The sequence below is a fragment of the Eschscholzia californica genome, unplaced genomic scaffold (assembly GCF_041429995.1).
Source record: "Eschscholzia californica isolate CP2 unplaced genomic scaffold, dmEscCali1.0.p SCAF_5, whole genome shotgun sequence".
NCBI lineage: Eukaryota > Viridiplantae > Streptophyta > Magnoliopsida > Ranunculales > Papaveraceae > Eschscholzia > Eschscholzia californica.
This window is the reverse complement of record NW_028238472.1, coordinates 26495173-26517985: the sequence shown is the minus strand read 5'-3', so window position 1 is coordinate 26517985 and position 22813 is coordinate 26495173. Positions and strand designations below refer to the sequence as shown.

Below are 22813 nucleotides of genomic sequence, written 5' to 3'. Positions count from 1 at the left end.
GAAAGACCTTAGATAAAGTAAAGATTTACAAATTTTATGGTAAGAGGTCAAGTACCTCCATTGTACATCCTGATCTCGATTCTGTCAGTCTACCAGTCATGTTGAACCTTTATGCCTACTTCGATCATAGTTCTTTTCCACATTATGTAGTGTTACCAGGTTGTCGACCGACTCAAGATCATTTTGATCGACTATCTATTCTAGTTTCATTCATCTTTAACCGAAATCAGTTTAGGAAGACGCATAGTATAGTTACTGGGCACTTTTGCCTCTCAATCAGACCAGTAATAAAAATCATTCATCTTAATTTTCCCTTCGACCCCGGACGACACTATATTTCGAATATTAATCTCCACCTTTGCCGTGCAGTTTTTGTTGCTTATCTTCCAACTCACTTTTTGTTGCTTACCTTTATCTTTGGTTATCAAATAGATTTAACTCTTTATCCAAGTTCCCTCACATTTTTACTTCTACCCCTTGTCGCAATTCATTTGCAATCGTTTGTCGGATTAGCTGGGTATTTATAATCGGGCTATGACGGCGATCCCATTTACCAGGTGTCTGGCATGATTCTACTAGGTAGAACTCGAGCGGATATGGTTTCTTTATATGGAGAATATTGGCGGGATAACTCAGAATCATCTTTTGGTTCCATTGCAGACACCCTCGTTTCTTTTTGAAACCTTTGGTGTATGTTTAATCCATCTTCAATGTTACAGGAAGTTAGGTATAAGTTTCATCTTTCAACCAACCAAAAGAACTCTCAAGATCAAATTTCATATCATTCTCAAGAAGAACTGCCAGACTTGCAAGATACATAATGAAGAATGCTCTACAAATCGAAGTTATCTTATGTAATTCTTCAGTTCTGTTATTTTGTCTTTCTGCTTTCCTTATTGTAATTTTACTTTCTACTTGATTTATTGTAATAGACTCTTTATTTTAGATGTCGTTTGGCAACACTAAAATAAGTTACCTTTTGACTTATTTAAGTAAAAAAGTAGAAAAGTTAATTTGGTTGTGAAATAATATCGACTTTTTTAAGTCAAAAATTAGCTTTTTTCTGAAGTTAATTTTTTTAACTTCTGACTTCAAGTTGAAGTCATTTTCAGGAGACGGAACGACCGAATTCATTCACACGCGCACGGGAGAGGGAAAAATGTGTTTTTGGAGGGAATAAAAAAATTCACCCAATTTATTTTGTTGAAACCCTAGGTTAGTTTTCAGCAGATTTCCTCTCCTCTTCTTCTTCATTACCTCAATCATCACCAAATCTTCAAAAGATCGCAAGTTATTGCAGGTAAGTCTCTCCATTTCTCATTTTTTCTCTCTAAATCATGTTCTGAAACTTATATTGTTTTCATTGGTTAGATCTATCTCTTATTTCCCTCTTCATATGAAGTTGTGAAAGATATTCTATTTATTTGTTAGAAATATTGAATCTGAAATCTTTTCCCCTATTTTTGTTGTTGAGATTTTACTTATCATAATTGTTGTAGAGATTTTTGTTTTTGATGTTGTTCTTGAATCTATAATTGCTACTTATGTTGATGATGTTGGATTAAGAGATAAATTATTATGTCTTATGTTGATGATGTTGGATTAAGAGATAAATTATTATGTTGATGATGTTGGAAAGAGGAGTAGTAGTATGTAGAGGGTATTAGTAGTAGTAGTAGTAGTAGTAGTAGTAGTAGTAGTAGCAAGAACAGTAGTTGTATCATAGGAAAGAAAGGGTAGGACAAGGGGGTAAAGAGGAAAGAGGAGTAGTTGTTAGCAAAGAGGAGTTGTAGTAGTAGTAGTAGTAAGAAAGAGGAGTTGTAGTAGTAGGAGTTTTAGTAGTAGTAGTGGTAAGTAGTAGTCGTAGTAGTAGTAGTCGAAAGAGGAAGTAGAGACTACACAAACCGTTTCAAAGATGGAACCACAATTTCTACGTTGGACTTAAACGACAATGTGAATGTTGTTCAACTTGCAGAACGAATACTTGACCTCCCATTTCTCCCAGTGAGAAGTAGAGCTTCAGACTGCCCATTACCACTATATATCTTCATCTTTGCTTTATCAACACAAACTTTACGTACAGCCTGTTGAATTTGCCTTTCGTGCTCTTTCAGCATTTCATCCATGTTTCCTCCCGGGGGCATTAAAGGCCCAGAGTAATGGATCCTATTCTTCTTAGGTATATAACTCTGAATTTATAAACAAAAACAAGTTTTAGAATATCTCTTCAACATGAATATTTTAGGATCAATATTTCTGGTTATGTGAATTGCATGTATGGGATCCAATATTTAGATGCATACAGCAGGTTATACTTGCAAATACAACTACGGCGTCTCATAAAATTTCATGAAGCTAAACTACTTTATTCAAAAGAACATACCTAGATGGAGAAATAATAACTACCTCAACCACAACAAATAAAATGCAAGTTTCGCATGCATACCATCCACATTTATAAACTTTAAGGATGTTTAATATGCCCAGATGGTATATCCAAATATGCATCATCAGATCAGACATGTCAAAAAACTTACTCACTCCTCAGTTTGCAAGAATAACTAGCAAGATAGTTTATTCGTGGCTTAAGATATTAAAAATTTCATGAACTTAGGTATGTTCTTTATCGATTTACTTTAAATGATTTTTTCTTTTTTCATTTCATATTCATAATAACTAATTTTTCTTTTTTCATTTCATATTCATAATAATTAATTTTGTCGATTCACTTTAGATGCCTTCCAACCATCATACATTGCCTCCTTATGAATAGTAGTAGTCAACCATCATACATTGCCTCCTTATTAGTAGTAGTAGTAGTAGTAGTGGTACGTAGTAGTATTAGTAGTTGTTAGGAAAGAGGAAAGAGGAGTAGTAGTAGTAGTAGTAGTCGAAATAGGAAAGAGGACAGAGGAGTTGTAGCAGTTGTAGTTGTTGTTGTTGTTAGGAAAGAGGAAAGAGGAGTAGTAGTAGTAGTAGTGGTGGTGGTAAGTAGTAGTAGTAGTAGTAGTAGGAAAGAGGAGTTGCAGTAGTAGTAGGAGGAACGGCAGCAGCAGCAGTAGGAAAGAGGGTAGCAGTGAGAAAAGAGCGCAACAGCAGCTAGTAGTAGGAAAGAGGGCAGCAGTAACAGATTATTCTTTTTCCCCTCATTCTTTTGGTAGTACTTTGGTATTGGTAGATGTACTACTAGTGGTATTAGTGATGATTATGAAGATTACTTAAATGATTTTTTCTTTTTTCATTTCATATTCATAATAACTAATTTTGTCGATTTACTTTAGATGGCTTCCAACCATCATACATTACCTCCTTATGAATCGGCAATTGCAACTGGTGCCTCTTGGTCTCAGTTTAACGAGACATATTTTATCGATCTGATGGCCGATAAAGTAACTGCTAATGGTGAAAATAGAGTGATAGGAACATTCTCAAAGAACGAATGGTCAGATATTATGAAGAAGTATTACCAAAGGTTTGGACTGAAGCACGATAAAAAGGCATTTAAAAATAAGATGAATAGTTTGAAGGAAAGATACAAAGACCATAAGAAACTTGTTGATGGAAATACTAGATTGGGTTGGGATCCGGTATTGTGTACCGTCAGTGCAACAAGTGAATGGTGGGACAACTATGTTAAGGTAAATTTAACTTTTCATAAACTATAAGCGTATCTTTATCATAAAGTATCATATAAATCATTTGAAACCACTTTTTTTTTATATAACAGACGCATCCACGGGCGGGTAGATTTCGAAAACATGGTTGTCCTGAGTATAGAAAGCTAGCTATTGTATTTGGAGATACGGTCGCAGATGGGCGTCTCAGAGGATCACATCATAGAGATTTTGACTCTTCTGATGATGAAATCAGCCCAACTCGGCATCGATCTCGTAGTCCTAATGGTAGTAATGAAAGAGATCAAGGCAGTCCAAATGAACATATAAGAAATGAGACAGTAGAAGAAAACATTGATTCAGTCCAACCCCATTCTCATGCTAGTAATGGTGTAGCTCGACGTGGAAGAAGAGACAATAGAGTGTCTGAAGTAAATGAAACATTAAAAATATTATCTGAGACATCTAAAAGTAGAATTGAAGAAAGAAACAAATTCACGATGACAAAGTGTATTGAAATATTAGATGCCGTGGGAGAAATGATCCACAATGATACATATATTAATGCTTTAAAAGTACTGAAAGCGAAGGAATGGCGAGAGGCTTTTATCCGCATGCCAGACCACCGGAGGATGGCTTGGATCAATTCTATTGAAAACGGACACATTTAGATGCATTTTTTATATTATATGTATTTCTTTACGTATTATGGCATTTATGTTTGGTTTCAAAATTAGATGTTTGTTTCTTTTTATATTTTTGTTATGTTTCAAATACGATGTTTTATTTAAATATTCTTCTGGAAAGTAATTTTTGTTGTTTCATAACATTGCAATTTTATTGGTTTACAGGTTTGAAGTTTTTGAAATGAGTTCAGATAGTGAAACAAGTATTGGTAGAGAAGACCATATTAATGACTTATTAACAATACATTTTCTCGAACAGTATAATTTTAGGTACTTACTGAGACAACCATATAGGAATGATTCGCTCACTGGAAGACAGTATGTTTATAATGTACTAAATGAGCATGTCGATCGGTGTCCAGATATGTTTCGTTTGAAGGCATATGTATTGTATGACTTGTGTGATGCACTTAAAGACCGTGGACTATTAAGAGATACTCGATATGTCAGTGTTGAAGAACAATTGTGTATATTTTTATACACGATTGGACATAATGAATGTAATCGAAATGTTGCAGATAGGTTTCAACACTAACAAGAAACGATATCTCGTCACTTTAAAAATGTGCTTAAAGCTATTTGTAAATTTTCCAAGCTTGTCATCGTTCCTCCTGACTTCCAGACTGTGCACCCTTACATTAAGAGCAAAGGAGACAAATATTGGCCTTAGTTTCAGGTAATATTATTATAAGTCTTTATATGTAACTTTATGAGTTTTTATTATTTTAACTATGTAACTTGATTAATTTCCAGAATTGCGTTGGTGCAATCGATGGGACACACGTGAGTGCTTCTGTACCAGCCGGTAAAGCACAAATACCTTACCGTGGAAGAAAAACTTTACCTGCTCAAAATGTCATGTGTGCATGCGATTTCGACATGTGTTTTACGTTTGTTGTTGCTGGGTGGGAAGGCACAACAAATGATTCAAGGGTGTTCATGGAGACAATTACTGATGAACAAATGAAGTTTCCTCATCCTCCAGAAGGTAATTTTATTTATTACAAACTACTTTTTATTATATAATTTTTATTTTTATTTTTTTAACTTTTAATTTATTAACAGGGAAATACTACTTGGTTGACTCGGGTTATTCTAACATAAACGGTTTTTTAGCGCCTTACAAGGGAGAGAGATATCATCTTAACGATTACAGAGGAAGTAGCAGAGCGCCGCGTTCTGGTAGAGAGCAGTTCAACTATGCGCATTCATCATTGAGCAATGTGATTGAAAGATGCTTTGGAGTATTGAAAGCTCGATTCCCAATTTTAAAGATGATGCCACGGTTTAGTCTCCGAAAGCTGAGGACATGGTTATAGCAGCGTGTGCACTACATAATTTTATAAGAAAACATGCGTTGAACGACGATATGTTCAGGATTTATGAAAGTGAGAACTCTATTGTTTCTGAAGAAAGTGGGGAAAACGAAGCTCGAAATTCGAGGCCTTTCGGAGCAATTCAAGAAGCGCGGAGAGAAATGTGTGTTACTAGAGATATGATACGTCACAATATGACTGCACATTATCGATTACCTTTATAGATAAAACTATATTTACATGGTTTTAAATGTTTATAATTTGAAAGTGAATTATATATCGAGTAACTAAATTTCATATTGTTCTCTGCAAAAAGAGTTGTTTGTTCTGCATCTATTTATTTATTAAATATTTTTTTTTTTATAGAAAAACCATGTGTCACTACTTTATTATTTACAATTATGTTTCTTATTATTTACAATTATGTTTCGTTTTCATTGTTTATAAAAAATTGACTTTTATATATATTAGGAGTGAGAATTAAGTCTCATTATAATCTGAGTTTATTTTACGTAAAATAAACGATGATAAGAAGAATCAAGTAAATTGTGAGAAAATTACGCCAAAAATATAAAAGTTATTGCCAAACTGACTTTTTGACTTATAAGTAAGTGTTTTGCCAAACTAACTTTTGACTTTTTAAGAGTAAAATAACTTCTACTACAAGTTAAAGTAGTTTGACTTTTTGTTGCCAAACGGCCTCTTAATGCATTCACTAAAGCAAAAAAACAAAAAAGCAAAAACAAAAAAAAAAAGTACAAAGGTGGGATCAAAGTCCCCAGCGTAATTGCGTAGGCCCCGGATGATACAAAATTGTGAGAGGACCATGTGTAATCCGGGGCCTACAACAACCTTTCATAACAAATTCTTTCGGGTCCTACTCGAATTATCAACTGCCACGCGTTACCAAAATCACTAACTCCCCTGGTACAGTGACTTGTAAAGAAACCGCCTGATAATTTTTTGCCTATTTAAATCGAACAACGCAATCAGCGGATTCATTGACTCTCACTCGCTCTCTCCCTCTCTCTTACCCACCCACAGTTATTGACGATTGGAGTTACCAAAATTTATTGATCTTGTCCCCCAAAACAAAGATCAGATTAACCTTCATCTTCATTTCGATCTTGCTCTAATAAGTTAATCTTTCAAGAAATTATCCAGATCTAGAAAAACCTAAGATCTGGTCCACTTGATCAACTGATCGTCTATCTCATGTTCATCAGAAATTTAGTGGAAAAGGCTTCCAAAAAGGTTAGTAACCAAGATCGTTTAACTCTTTTCTTTTTTGTATTGTTTCTTTCTTTAGAGATATCGGTTCATGTATTTCTGCTCTTCAAAGTTCGATTTACTACGCGAGTTTATAATTCAGTGTTATACTCATGTCTTCTGAATTTTTTTCCTAGGTAGATCAATTTTGCTTTTTAGTGTTATGATCTGTATGACTAGAGAGTGTTTTTGGTGATGGTGAGGATGTCATATGTTTTTTTAAACCATAGATTTCCTCATTAAAATATTTAGTGATGAGGGTATTTTTTGACATTGATTTAGATGTGTACTGTATGGATTTTCCAAGGTTTTCAATCAATAGCAGATGTTATATACTTTGAAAAAAACAAATAGCAAATTTTATATAAATAGATACATAATTATTTGTAATTTCTTATATCAAAGGTTCAGTGTCAGTGATGCTCCCAAGTAGACCGCCTCTAACAAACTCGCAGTTCATTTACCATCCATTTATCGAGATGTATGCTTCGTTCTCGAGAATTTTAAAAATCTCTAAATTAACACATAAGGACTCTAAAGTGGAAGTTTTTTTGTTGACAGTTCTAAAGTGGAAGTTGGGCTAGTTTTAATTTTCAGATATTTTCAATTTAATTTGCTGATTTGATAGGGTTTTGAAAGTAGTTATATGAGTCGGTCCACCTCCTAAAGATAATCCAGCAAAATAAATAGAGAACATGAGGTGTTTAGGACATTAATGGTTAGACACGGAGTGCAGGTGATACATTTATCTTAAAAATCATTTTATATTGATTTGAGGAAGAACCATATATCCTGCCATATGTATTAACCATAAGTCGTCGCTAAATTTCATATCTTTATTTGAATCTCAGGGACATATTATTGGTCCTTAAATCCCTTAGCGCAAGCAAAGGCTCATGAGTGGAACATAGTTTTACATCTAAAGTCCAAATTTCGTGTGATTTCGATATCGACAACTTCGGTTTTGGCAGTTTTACTCGTGTTTTATTTTTGCTTGCATCAATTTCTTCCATAAACTTATCATCCGTGACACTTACATCATATAGTTTATAACATCTTTATTAATATTATACTTGGGGACGTTAAGGTCCATAAATTATTTATATTTTCTACAAGTTACATTCAATTTGGTTCATTGATTTTACTTGTTTTTATGTTTATTAGTTTTGTTTTGGTTAAAAAAAATTAATGTCTTATTAAAGGCCATCTTTCTTCTTAACTAGAGCAAATAAGGAAGAGGGAAACCTTTACCTGTCTTTGGTTTAGATGATTGGAGTTCGTCGGTTAGTGTGTTTGATTTTTGAGGAGGACCTCCTAATTCCTGTTATGAAGGTTTAATGGAGGAGTAGTGGGAGATTTAAAGAGGAAGAAGGAAGAGAACTTGGAGAAGAGAGAGAAAGGAAGAAATAAATTAGAGAAAAGATTATGGTATGAAAACATAAAGTTTATTTTCTTCGACTAAAATATTAGTCATGGGCGAAAAAGATCCGTTAAAAAATATAGTGGTCCAAAGAGTGAGTTAATTGGCATTTGGAAGACCCAGAGGAATTTTTTTTTTCACAAATAGAAGTCTAAAACTTGAAATAGCTTCCGGCGAGATCAAACTCACGACTTAGCTAACCCACTAACACTTCGCTACAAGCATTTTAAAGAGATAAATTTCAATTTATTGTAGCCTGGAGGTGGAATTTTTTCAAAGATAAGAGTCTAAAACTAGAAATAGCTTCAGGCAAGGATCAAACTCACGTCTTAGCGAATTTACTTACTTTTTATTTGAAATTGTCAACGGGATTTAGGGGCCCGACCCTTACAAAGAAAGAAACCAAAAAGGCTAAGTCTAAGAAATCAAATAAACCATACTCTTACACCTTAAAACTGAACTAAGAAATAGAAAACAATGAAAATCTAAGGATGCCGCACTCTTATTACTCCTCTTTTATCCTCCCGTATGAGCCTTTGTAACTCGTCCGGAAGTTCATTTGGTGTCATCTCAGTATAACCCACCTGTAAACTCATTTTGGAAAGAAAGTCTGCCACTTGATTTATTTCTCTATATACATGTATTATTGAGCATTCCTCTAGTCGTACCCATAAATCTCTAATTTCTCGGACAATTCTCATAATCTGCCAAGGGGGTTCCTTGTGTAACTTTGTCAAGATTAAGACCGTGAGGGCTGAATCTGTGGCGATCTTAACCTTGGGTTCCTTGTCTTACATTTTGCTACAAAAGCATTTCAAAGAGAAACGAATAAATTTTTAACTTTTTGTAGCCTGGAGGTGGAAATTTGAGTTCTCTAAAGTCAGATGGCGTCAACCCCCGCCTAGTTTTCCATTATGGAGTTCCTTCAGGAGCCTTGTCACTGGCTTACGACTCAATTCAGAAAATAATTGCAATTTCTACCAAGTAAGTTCCCCTCATTATATCTAATCTGATTAATTTAGAGAAGTTTTTAAGAATGGTTTGGTCATGGTCACTTAGAGCATCTCCAATGGGAACTCAAACTCTAAAACTTAGAGTTCCACATAAAATTTTCTAGAGTTTTTGTTAAAAAACCATCTCCAATGGGACACTATATTTGAAACTCCATGATGGCGTTGACTTGGGGAACTTGTAATTAAAATTTAAGATTTTCTACAATTGCTCTTGTTTTCTCGGAAAGTTTGATTACTGGATTTTGGATGGAACTATTTGAATTTATTATTCTCAGAGATGGGCGTATCAAATTGCTTGGAAAAGATAATACTCAAGTTTTACTTGAATCTACTGAGGCAGTTCCCAGCAAATTTCTTCAGGTTCTTTCTCTTTCTCTCTCTCTAAAATGTTTTTTTTCTTTTTGTACTTCGGTTAAACTGTTACTGATATTGCAGTTTGTTGAAAACCAAGGATTTCTCTTAAATGTAACAATAAAAAATCAGATTGAGGTAAGTCCGTTTCAGTAAATCATTCCTCAATATTTGATTATTAACTCAACTCTCTCGCCATGTTCTTCTTAAATACTAAGGTATAATATGAACTTACTATCGGTTTTATAATGCTTAGGTTTGGGACATTGAGAAGAATGAATTGTCTCATGTGCACAAGTTTAATGGAGAAATCACCTTTTTCATGGTCATTCAAGTTTGTTTCTACTTGTAAGTTTATCATTTGTTTCTACTTGTAAGTTCATCATCATTGTCAACAACCCTCGGACGGTGTGGTTACCAAATTGTTTCCACCCTCTAGGTCTCGAGTTTGAGACACGGATCCATACCCCTTAAACTCCTACGATCCTACCTCCAGTAACCATAAAGATAATCTTCGCTGTTGATAGATATGTCGGAGACTCCCTTGGAAATGTTTCAGTTTGGAAGCTTGATCAGGAAACCCATCATTTACTGCAGATGAACCACAATATTCCTTGCTCAGTGTCTCATGGTGAGATCCCCTCTCCAAATGTATATTTATCAGTCATACGGGAAATTCACATGCATTAGTTCACCTTCTTAATTGTGTTTCTTTAGATCTCCCTATTGAGGCAGAAATTCAAGAAAGTTTTAGAAGTTAAAACTGAGAAAGACTTATAAACTAGAAAAACTACTGAAATTTATATAACTGAAATGATTTATAGTATTAGAAGTTCCCTAACTCAAGGCCACTTCTAATTAAAAGAAATTCTAAACAAGCGAAATTGCAGAATTTCAGAAATTTTAGGATACTATAAAACTTCGTTTTGAGGGTCGAATATATGGAGTTCGGGAAGATTTTGGCTCGAGTTGGACATAAAGTGAGTCTGAATTAAGAGTCCATTGGCTCAAACAACATGACTATCACGCACTTCATGAAAACAAGTTATACAAGTCCCATTTAGATTTAGACATGTCGGACTCAAATTCAGACAAGTAACACTTAACCGAGTTAAGTTCAAACAATAGAAAACATAAGCACCGTAAGAGGTAAGCGGTAGCTAACTTGGTTGCCCTCTTATAGGAAATGCAACTAAAGTAGCAGATGGCACTGCAGTGATGTACGTATTACCACAGCCCATGGCTGAGCGTAAGAGGTAAGCAAGCGGTAGGCCTTTCTTTGTTTTCAGATATATGTCATAAATGTTGTCTGATGGAGATGATAGTATGTTTTTGGCTTACCAATGCTACTTGATTATTTATGAGGTCGAGTTTTGATGATTTTGTGCTTTGCTGCAGAGTTCTCCTGATCTTTAGAGATGGTTTAATTATCTTATGGGGATTGGATGAAAGCGAAGTAATCTTCACTACGGGTGGAAATATGATGCATTCTTTATCTTCTCCTGAAACAAAGAAAGTAACGTCTGCATGTTGGGCCTGCCCATTTGGAAGTAAGGTAGCTCTTGGATATAGCAATGGGGAGATATTAATATGGAGTTTACCATCATTAGCTACCATTAGAGAAGATTCATCTGCAATTCCAAATGTTCCTGTCACTAAACTCAATCTTGGGTATAAGATGGAGAAAATTCCTGTATCGTCATTGAAGTGGGTTTATGGAAATGGCAAGGCTAGTCGACTGTATGTGAACGGCGATTCTAGTGCTGTAACAACAAACTTGTTCCAGGTAGTGCCTAACGTGCAACTTCTATTTGGATATTGGAAGTGCCTACCTTTGGTAGACGTTAGCCATGACGAATGATTCACTAGTAGTTAAAGTGGATCTGAGGAGTTTATTATTGTTGCAGATAATCCTTCTGAATGAGCAAACAGAACCACGTTTGATCAAGTTAACACTTCCATTGCCGGAACCTTGTCTGGACATGCAAATCATTTCAAGCAGCAATGACCAAAACAAGCACGAGCAAGATTCTCTTATCCTCTTATTAAAATCTGGACATCTGTGTGTTTATGACGATTCAGCGATTGAAAAGTATCTCTTGCACTCTCAATCTAGATCACCTACATCACTCCCAAAACAGGTTAAAGTGAAGCTCCCATTTGTTCATTCTGCCATTACTGTAGCTAAATTCTTCGCAGATGATTCAAATCCTTTATGTGTCATGGATGAGGTAATATTTTTTTTCTTGACAACATTAAGATTCAAACCCTGGATGAAGCTAGTAAGCTACTCTTTTGTGTTATTTACGTTACTTTTATCTCTATATTTTTTTCTACTCTTTAGGATTATAAATTATTGGCTGGAAGTTCCACGCCACTTCTTCCAAATGAAAAAGGGAAAGACGGAAGCTTGTGCTCATCACAGATTGGATTGGGAAGGGTGAGAAGTTTGTATATAACAGGACACAGTGATGGGATTATTAACTTTTGGGATGTCTCGTGCTTAATTTTCCTTCCAATTGCATCAGTTAAACCACAGGTTTGAAAGTTTTCATTTTATGATGAGAATATAATGAGTTTTTAAAAGTTGGTACTTCTATCTGAAGTAACAAAAAATATTTGTCTAATTAGAAGTAGCAGACTGATGTTGTGATTAAGAGTATAATGAAAAATATTTATTAGTCATCAAATTAATAAACTTGTGTTTGCAGTGATCATAGTCCAGCTCAGGCAGTTTTGATATTTGATTTTCTCATTCCAGATTTCCTAATTATGCAGTGTGAAGGTGACCATTGTGCAAATCGCGCTGCAGTGACAGCTTTGTATTTTGATATCATCTCTAGGCTGCTAGTTTCAGGAGATGAAAGTGGAATGGTAAACTATTGCTCTGTTCAGAGTTAATGGAACATGATTGGTCCTGTGGTTCATTTTCAGCTTACTGTATTATCTAGAAAAGTGATCACCTAAGAATGAGAAGAATGTTCAGAGTCACGCTTTTCATTGTTCATGTTTTTACTCATGGAATATCTTTGATGCAGGTCCGGATCTTTAAAGTTAAAACTGAACCGTTGTCTACCACAAACAATCTTTTTTCACTACAAGGTATTTCCTGGCTTTGGTTTTTTATGTTTTTTGAAACTTTACATGTAACGACATCCAAGCCTCCAATTAGACAAAATTGTTAAATGATATCGATTTACCGTTCTTTTACATCTTCTTCTACTAATTTGTTACAGCTACTGTCTTCCTTGAAAGTTTTGTTGATCCTCTCTTTTCTCAAAAAAAAAATGCTCCAAATTATGGCTTTTGGGACCATGTTCCAGGATTTCTTTACCCCTTTGTTTTTCTTCCAACCTTGCCACTCTCCTATAATTTGACTAACTGCCTTTGGTTTACACCAGCTTACCTTGAGTGTTCTTATGAAGTAGCACCATGGGCCTGTGGCCAAGCAACTGGATGAATATGTGATCAATTGATCCACAGTCGGCAGTTTCTGAAGGTCTGCTTCCCAGATTGTGAAGGTCACTCTTGGTTTGGTGTCTGATCACAATTTCTTCAGTTCACTTCCATGAACCTAAACAATGAGGTTCTGATAGGTTATTATGAATGGAACCGGAGCTTTTTTATATGAAATATTTAAATGGAGAACTCTTGAACTTTTATCCTTTCAGCTCTAACTTATTCCACACTTTTTTGTTTTTTTTCTGTCGTCTCGAGGAACATAGTTCATTAAATCTTAGCTGAAAAAGAGTCAGTCTGGTAAAATATTCTCTTTGAACCAGCAATTTCTATTTTTGTAGGAAATACAAAGAAAGGGAGCATTGTAGATAGTGTTAAACTTTTGAAGGTTAATGGAGCTGTACTTTCTCTCAGTGTTAATAGTCGCACTGGACGTCTTGCTGTTGGGTCTGATCAAGGATATGTATGTATATTAGCACCTTTATTTTGTTATAATGTTCAAAATTAGATTTCATGGTTGCTTAGCTTTACTTGGTCCCCGTTAAAGACAGCTTCAGTTTTTCTATAGTTTGATGGTCATGTTGTAATGTTGTATACATTAAGAATTTTGGTCTTGTCTAAGTAGGATATTGTAAGCTGATGGGTATACGTTGCTACTTTCCGGACTCATGATCATGTTATGTTTCTCACTATTAAGCTCTGGATAAGAACTCAAAACAAAAACTCCTTTTTTTCTTTTCCAGGTTTCGGTTATTGATATTGAAGGACCTACCGTATTATCTGAAGAACAAATCTCTAGTGGACTTTGTACTGGTGTTATCTCTCTACAGTTTGAAACCTGCAGCTATCATGGTTTTGATAAGAATGTCTTATTAATAGGGACAAAGGACTCATCAATTGTGGTTCTTGACAGTGAGACAGGAAGGTTATTAGGCGCTAATGTTGTCCGCCCCAAGAAACCTTATAGAGCTATATTCATGCAGATATTAGGTAATTATGACAATCAGTTTCATTAGGTTGTACTATTGGCTTAACTGGATGAGAGTGTTAGAATCACTTAGCTTGTTACTAAGAGACTTAGTGCATTGATGCCACAGCCTATACCTTCGATGAGACTATGTCGCAAGAAAGATGCTACAGCAACTTCTATGTCAAACTTGAAGTATGGCTCAAGGAGAAAGAAGCATGTGTCCTACTGGACTACATGCCGTAACTTCAGCAACTTAAGCTGTAAAAATCACAGCCCGTACCCTAATTCCTTCCTTTAGAAGGATAGTTAGGTCAAATCATTGGATATAAAGATACATAAACTAGCCAACTGGTATAGCTAGGCTGCAATTAAGACATAAACTAAAATTATTTACTATTTTTCGTTTGGGAGTTGTAATGAATGAGTTGCTTATAACATAATGCAGATGTATCAGATGATCTGGTATTGCTTTGTAATGAAAAAACTGCCTATGTGTATTCATTGACCCATATGGTTCAGGTACTGTTGCTTTTATAGATAAATTTACTCAATAGAAAGCATTCTCGAGCAAATGTAACTGAAAATTATATTATTTTGTCGTTGGTTTCATTCTACGAAGGGAATTAAGAAGGTCCAGTACAAGAAAAAGTTTCTTGGTAATTGCTTCATGGCGTCAACAGTATATAGTCAAAATTCTGAGATTGCCCTTGTACTTCTGTTCACAAATGGAAAAGTTGAAATAAGGTATGGAACTTTTGTTATAAAAAGGGCATCATGTGATTAAAATGACTTTCAATTCATATGTAAAACGTACACTTGTGGTTGCATTTGGTTCGTACTTTGTAGGTCCCTTCCAGAATTATCTCTTCTTAAGGAAACATCTGTAAGAGGTTTAAATTCAAACTCAGATGGTTTGATATGCGCTTTATCTGGCGCTGAGCTTGTGCTGGTAAATATAGTAATGGTCACCATTTAGAAATGCTTCTTAATTTTGAATGAAGTTCCATCCAAATACTAAACAGTTCCCATGTGGAACTCTAGGTGAATGGAGATCAAGAAGTCTTCTTTTTCTCGCTTTTAAACCACAAAGAAATCTACAGGTTCATCCTTATCTTTTCTTTCCAGTATTATGTATCAAATAATATTCTAGTCCAGCGGCAGAGGGAACAAACGTAATAAACACATCTGTTCAGGCTTTTGGACCATATTAGCCTAGTGTACAAGGAAAGCATAATCATTCCACAGGAAGGGCTTGTATCTGGACAATATATCCAAAATGAAAAGAAAAAGGTAAAGTATATGCTGAACCATTGGCATGTTGCCAATAACCTTACCATCAGTTTGAAACTAATTCAATATAAACTAAACGGAATACCAGGGCATATTTAGCTCTATACTGAAAGGAAGTAAATTGAAACCAGAGCAAGATACAAGTAATACAACAGCTGATGAACCCAGACAAAGCATTGAAGATGAACTGTCCAGCATATTTTCAAGAGCAAATTTCCCGGCAGAAACTGATGACATAAATCAGGAGGTTTTTAATGATGAGGTTGAGCTAAGTATAGGTACAACCTTGCTCTATTTTTGCTAGCTAGTAATATTAGTATCTTATGGGAGAGTGTTGCATTTGCTTAAACCGTGGAAATTGTTAGAAAACAGTTCATTAGAGTATGTGGTCAGAGATATACCACATCAGCTTTGGTTCAAACTCTGAGTAAGACCTCTAGGGAAAGAACCATTTTCTTCAAATATACTTACGCATTCAAACTTCTAATCAAGGAATGATGTGCTTCAAAATTTCATCGAAATTTGGCGAAACGTTTTCTAAATTTAGATTAGGTGAGCGAGATCACAGTTACAACCATTTCCTGCATAGTTTCTAGTGACATGATGGACATTTCGATCGAAGCTACGATGACAATTTCCACCGACATATTGGAAATCTAGCAAAAAATCTGGAGAAAATAAAACTGAAGATATTGGTTTTGAGTTGGATGGCCACAAATTTAACATGGTATCAGAGCTAGGGTCAATGTGATAGGCTTAAAAGCCACATGTGATAGGCTTAAAAGCCACACGTGCTCCACGTCACCCGAAAAAAAAAACACGTGTTAGGCTAACTGCGGCACACGTGAGGGGGCGTGTGAGAATAGTCCTATATGGGAAAAGGGCAATTTAGCACCCAAGATTATAATGTCTAGGTCCTCTCCACTCGTTGCCAATTGGTTTTGAGTTGGATGACAACAAACTTAACAATATATCTATTCCTTCAGCTTTTTCATCCTCAATTTCTTTTTCATTTCTCATAGATATCTCTTTATTTTTTACGTTATGTTCTTAATTTTTTTAAATCAATTTGAATGATTTACCTTCTGACTTAACTGCCTAAATTGATTTTATCTTAGTAACACCCCTGATGTAATTGTGTAATCAACGATTCCTTCTCAAACTAAAAGAGTTTGTTAACTATTATCAGTAAAAATGTTATCTTTTCGGTGTTATTTTCAGGAAACTAGTCAATTTACTCCCAGACGTAATTGTGTAATTGTTAATACCCCTCAAACTAATATATTTTGTTTGTCCGTTATATACATCATTTTATGCTTCATTATAGTTTAATAATCTTGTTATATACAATTGCATCGTATTTATACCATTTCCATGGATTTGTAGAATTTCCACCCTAACCGAAATATTTCTACGAAACGTTTCCATTTGGAGACTGTCCAAAATTTGCACCGAAACTGAAATTTTATTGCTTGCTTCTAAGGACAGATATTACTAATTTTTCTTTTTATGTAGATGATATTGAACTTGAAGATACAGTTGAGAAGCCGAAGGGATATAACATGATTCCAGTAATTAATAAGCAGTTGACAAGTAAATTTCAAGCAATCAAAGGTCAGTACATATTGTATTTCCATGTTCACTTTTTTCCAGATCAACACAGTATTGTGCACCTCTTTCTCTTATCTTTATTTAGCAAACGTCATTCAGAATTTGAGCATTTTACATTAGTAAAATTGTTAATTTTTTATTACAGGTGTACTGAAACAGAAAATGGTCAAACACGATAAACCTCCTGCAAAAGCAGAGAATGAAGATGAGAAGAATGGTACAGTCGACGAGATCAAGAAGAGATATGGCTTTCCTTCCTCTTGTGTAAGTACTCAGCCCCTCCATTCATCCGTTTTAGAAGTAGACGCTATCAACATATGCTATTTTGGTAGAGTTTTTGTTTAAGTCTGGTTAGTTTTGTATGTAGTTTACTTGTTAAACATTAGTTTCTGCATTCTTTTGTTTATTTAATGAGGTCAGAACTTAAAACAAGTCACCATCGCAAAATATACGAGTTTCAGCAAGAAATTATGTTTCAAATTTAAAAGAAGACTTGTTTTAAGTTACCACTTTGTTAAGTAAAAGAAATTACATCGATTCATGTTAATATGTAACATAAACATAAATCTGAAGCATATACAGTTTTCAGCTCAGGAAATAAAGGAGGTGCTTGTTTATTTAAGCATATACAGTTTCTGCATTCCTTAATCCCCACAAAGACGAGTTTTCTTCCATATTGCAGTGCGAAATCGAGCGACCTTTACCTACAACCACTATTTGAATTTAAAGGATGGTTCGTGTGATAAAAACCATATTGACCTTGACCTTGTCCTATAAAAAAATGTAGCATCTCGATACAAGTTTGTTGATCTGAATTTTGTTTGGATTTACTCATTCAATGTGGTTCTTGTTATAAAACCTTTTCGCCAGGGACCTACTGATGCTGAAATGGCCAAAAACAAGTTGAACGAGAATGTGAAGAAATTACAGGTAAGCACTAAATCTGTTGGAATTTTTGTACTTCTTGAACTGTTTTAATTGAACAAATCCATTCATTGTTAGGGTGTCAATAAGAAAACGACCGATATGGAGAATACTGCGAGATCGTTCTCAGCCCTAGCAAATCAAGTGTTAAGAACTGCTAAACAAGATAAGTGAAACTCAGTTGAGTTCTATAAATTGTTCTATCTTGTTATAGGTCGTAGCTTGAATTATTTATGATGTCTTCAATGTAAATTATTTATGATGTCTTCAATATGATTCCAGGAAAGCCTCCCTGAATTGTGAGGTTAACTTAGTTGTTAATTATATACTTTGTGTTACCAAATTAAGTAACAAAACATTAGTTTATCTAATAAAATTTATGGTATTATTGATGAGCTGGGCGCTTTCTTAGTTCATGTAAAAGTGAAACTAACATGTGTAATAATGAGTTAATCAGGAAGAATGGGTCGGAGGCCTAAATGTTGGAGGGGTTAATGAGAACCCAACAAATAATAACCTTAAATGCAAACCTGGTCCGAGAAATTATTCTGTTTTTTTTCTTCCTCTATTGCCGTTGTACGGACATATATCTCCTTCAATTAACATGAAAATCGTTAATCTTCCTTTCTCTTTACTTCTTTTCTGTATTTTCCTTTACTTTCTCTCTCTAAGAAAGAGATGTATCTTAAAGAAGAAAATATAGATCTGGTGTTCTCTAATATAGTGAATATGGTGAAGAATGAAGATTTGATAAAAATTATTGGTGAAGAAATTAGATCCAGGTTATTGTTTTTGGAAGGGTTTAATTTCTAAAAAGAATGAGTTGGGGGTCTAAACAACGGATGGTAAATGAGAGCCTAGTCCGGTTTTGCCAAAAAATTCGTTTCAGGTCCAAATGTCATGGCAAGGACAAGGTTTTCTGATTTTTGTTTTTTTTTTCTTGCCCTTGGACGGGGCATTTTGACGTTTTCTGACAATCTAACGAAGGAAAGTAAGTTTTTGAAAATTCAAAATTCCCACTATATCAGGGATATTTTTCTTCTCTTTCTCTCTCTAAAACTTTCAGATCTTATCTTCTTCATTTATTTCTCTCTCAAATTTTGATTTGTGGCGCCATTTTCTTGAAATTTTGGGACCCCGCCCATTATTTTGTTTCAATTCCTTCTTCCTTCTTATTTATAAATCCAAATGTCTTAAACATCTAAAACTTTTTTGTTCTTCTTTTTCCAGGTGAATGGTTTCATTTAATGTTTCTTTTTCAGGACCGATAGTTTGGGTTTCTTTCTCTCTCTAAAAGAAGATCAAAAGATCGACTTCATATGGTTTAGAAGATCAAGGATCGTTGATGATTTATGATCGGTTTCGTACTGTTAAGTTCTTACTAAGAGATGAAATCTTGGATTTTTCTGAATTCATGAATCTTAAAAAATCCTAAAATCAAAATCTAGGGTTTTTTTAAGATTAAATATAATAAGAACAAATCAGGTATCTTTAACCCAGATTGAGTATCTTTGTTGATTTGGTCAACTATTTGTGATCAAACTTCGGTTTATTTGTAAGAGGTTTGTAAGATGTAAATGAAATCAGATCTATTTCACTATGTTTTATGAATTTTTTTGAGTTTGTATTATCATATTATTTTTCCTGAATTTGTGAACGAATTTTTTCTTGAAGTGTAATGTACAGTACAGGGCATTGGATTATGTATTGTACATAACAAATTTTCCTATACTCTATATCCAAAAATTGTCCAGTACATAACAAAATGTCTGGTACATAAAAGAAAATGTCCAGTACATAACAAAGTGTCCTATGAATTTTCTATGAAATAGTTTACATTTCCTATACTTTCTTTTCAAAAAGTGTCCAGTACACAAAATTCTCAGTACTCACGAAAATGTACATTACATAAAAAAACTGTCCTATGAATTTTCAATGAAAATAATTTACGTTTTGGAAGGAATGTCCTATAATTATCTATCATAAAGGAGAAAATGTTTGAGAAAATGACATAATTATATTTACAGTACAAGATCTTTGGAAAAAATCTACCATTATATAAGGAGAGAACGTTTGAGATAAGGAAAGTAGTTAAGATTTGAGCGAGAATATGTTTAAAAAAAAGATATGGAGAGAGAAATTCGAAATTGATAGGAATTGGAGAGAGAAAAAAAATAGAAAAATAAATTTATAGAAATTATTTTTGTTGAGGTTGGAGAGATAAATCTGTGTTGGGGAAAATAAAATGGGTTTTTTGAGCTTACCCCCTCAAAATTAATTGGTAATTGAGTTTACCCCCTTCAATAATTGGTAATTGAGCTTACTACCCCCTTGAATTTAAATTTTTTGTCAAAACTACTAAGGATATGTTTGATATGTGATAATAAAATCATAAAGTAAATAATATATGAACGAAATCAATCTTTACTAATCATATTCCCGACCAAATCAAACAATAAAATGAGGTAGAATCCCTACTAGGAATCATAAAGAAGAATAGTTGTTATTGGTAGTCGTAATTATTTCACGTACGCCAAACATAACCTTTGTGTTTTTGTCACTAATAGTAAGTCCAAGGGGGTAAGCTCAATTATCTATTATTCAGGGGGTAAACTCAATTACCAATTAGTGACGAGGGGTAAGCTCAAAAAAAAATAAAAAATAAAAAAATATGGAAAGAGTAAAGAGAGAATGTTGTAAATGGCAAGTTGATAAATTTTGTAATGGCAATTCTTTGAATTTGTGGAAAGTACAAGATTTGTTAGGAGGGCCGTCAAATTTGTTTTCAGAAATTTTCAGATTTTCCGGGTGTTTTTCATTGGAACGATTCATAATTTTTAAAATCTGGAAGGTTATTTCCGAAATTTCCTCTCCCTCTCTCACACCGTGGACCGGGCTCTCATTTCACGACCCATTTTGGGTTGTTAGTCCAATTCCTCTTGATTTCTTGAACAGATTTGGTGAAAGTTTAATGGTGAAGAAATATTTAGAAATATTTTGAAGATATCTAATGGTGAAGAAATTTGGAAAAGTCAGATTCGATGAATAGTTAAGAGAATTCTGAACGAAATCTTTGATTTTTCTGGATTCATGGATCATAAAATCTTAAAATTAAGATCTAGTGTTTCTTAAAAATTAAATTGAATAACAACATATTTGGTATCTTTAAACCAGGTTGAAACTCTCTGTTAATTTGGTCTATTATTTGTGATCAAATTTGGGTTTATTTGTAAGAGTTTGTAAGAGCGGGTATATTTTGGATTCTAATTAAGAGTTGTGCGAATGAAATCTACAATTTTTTAGATCCCTGAATTGTGATTAAATCAGATCTATTTCATCATGTTCTATGAAATTTTTCGAATTTGGTTTATCATATTTAGCTTCCCTGAAATAGTGATTGAAAATTTTCTTGCACAGTTCGGGACAAAACGCCCAGTACATAAAAAATATCGAATACATAACAAAATGTCGTTTAAATTTTCACTGAAATAATATACCTTTTGGAAGGATTATATAAGAAATTTTATTATATCTTATACATAACAAAATGTTCTATAAATTTTCATTAAAATAATTTATGTTTTAGAAAGAATGTATAAGACATTTTATTATGTATTGTTTATAAAGAAGTGTCTTGGACATAATTATGTTTACAGTATAGGACATTCACTTATGACAACACAACAAAATATCCTATACATCCCCCCCAAATGTATAAGAATTTTGAAACGTGTATAAGGCATAATCATATGTATAGAACAATACATTTCATTATGTACTGTATATAGTGTATACTTTCTCCACCAGAAGTGTAATAAATTTGAAAAATGTATAGGATATAATCATGTGTACTGTACATTTAATATTCTGTAGTACATAACAAAATGTCTTATTAATTTTCATTAAAATAGTTTACCTTTTGGAAAGAATGCATAGGAAATTTTATTATATATTGTACATAATAAAATATCCTATAATTTTTCAGAGAAATAGTTTACCTTTTAGAAAGAATATATAAGAAATGTTATTATGTCATATACATAACAAAATATCTTATAAATTTTCATTAAAATAATTTATGTTTTGGAAAGAATGTATAGGACATTTTAGTATGTACTTTACATAGAGAAGTGTCCAGGACATAATTATCTATAGTACAGGACATTTGCTTATGTACAATACACAACAAAATGTCCCATACATTCCCCAAAAAAGTTTACGAATTTTGAAAAGTGTATATGACATAATCGTATGTACAAAACAAGCCGTTTCATTGTCATTATACGGTACCGGCCCTGACTTTTGGGGGTCCTATGCGAACGTATTGATGGGGCCCCTACATTTTAAGTTGAAAAAGATGTAAAAGTTGAAACTTTTTTTATTTTAAAACTTATAGTTGTTAAAATTAGTCACAAAACGGATACTACTTAAACACCGCTTTTCTTGCAATTTTTAATATCAAATCTCTAATGACATTCATATAGTCAACATTCTCAGCTAACTCATGTTCAATCGACAATAAATTTAGTCCATTTAACCTTTCTCGAGGCATTGTAGATAATAACAAAATTATGTACGAATCAGCAAAAATATTTTAACAAGTAGGAATAAGAATTTAAACATAAAACAAAAAAAAAAAAAACAAAGAAAAATTGAAGGAACAATAAGCTTATATCTATGTAATTGTGTAATAAACCTTTGTAAAGAATGAAATATAAATGTGAGATTGAAATTTGAAGATAAACTAGAAAAGAGAAGAAAAAAAATTATGAGAATGTGTATTTAATTTGATTCTTGTTATTCTTTTATTTAGTAGTCTTTTAGGCTTCAATGAGTAGTTAATTAAGTTTGAATGTTATGATTTTGTCTTTTAAGTTTTATATTAATTAG

The 22813-nt window shown here is 33.6% G+C and overlaps 1 protein-coding gene across 2 annotated transcripts; it reads left to right on the top strand.

Moving 5' to 3' along the window:
• Positions 1 to 6453: 6453 nt before the first annotated feature.
• On the top strand, positions 6454 to 18321 carry DAW1 (Transducin/WD40 repeat-like superfamily protein). 2 transcript variants are annotated; one of them, XM_086640413.1, is made up of 24 exons: positions 6454 to 6870; positions 9156 to 9289; positions 9594 to 9678; positions 9754 to 9807; positions 9926 to 10017; positions 10197 to 10300; positions 10853 to 10925; positions 11068 to 11455; positions 11577 to 11900; positions 12014 to 12208; positions 12448 to 12543; positions 12708 to 12771; positions 13470 to 13591; positions 13872 to 14118; positions 14544 to 14617; positions 14718 to 14842; positions 14945 to 15047; positions 15140 to 15198; positions 15292 to 15388; positions 15477 to 15666; positions 16904 to 17002; positions 17145 to 17263; positions 17870 to 17929; positions 18002 to 18321. In XM_086640413.1, exons 1-24 carry the CDS (start codon positions 6832 to 6834, stop codon positions 18095 to 18097), a joined length of 3039 nt encoding a protein of 1012 aa, XP_086496539.1. In that variant the 5' UTR covers positions 6454 to 6831; the 3' UTR covers positions 18098 to 18321. The 2 variants fall into 2 exon arrangements, with proteins under 2 accessions (XP_086496539.1, XP_086496540.1); XM_086640414.1 differs by lacking the exon at positions 10197 to 10300 and having other exon boundaries at positions 6512 to 6870.
• Positions 18322 to 22813: the final 4492 nt, after the last annotated feature.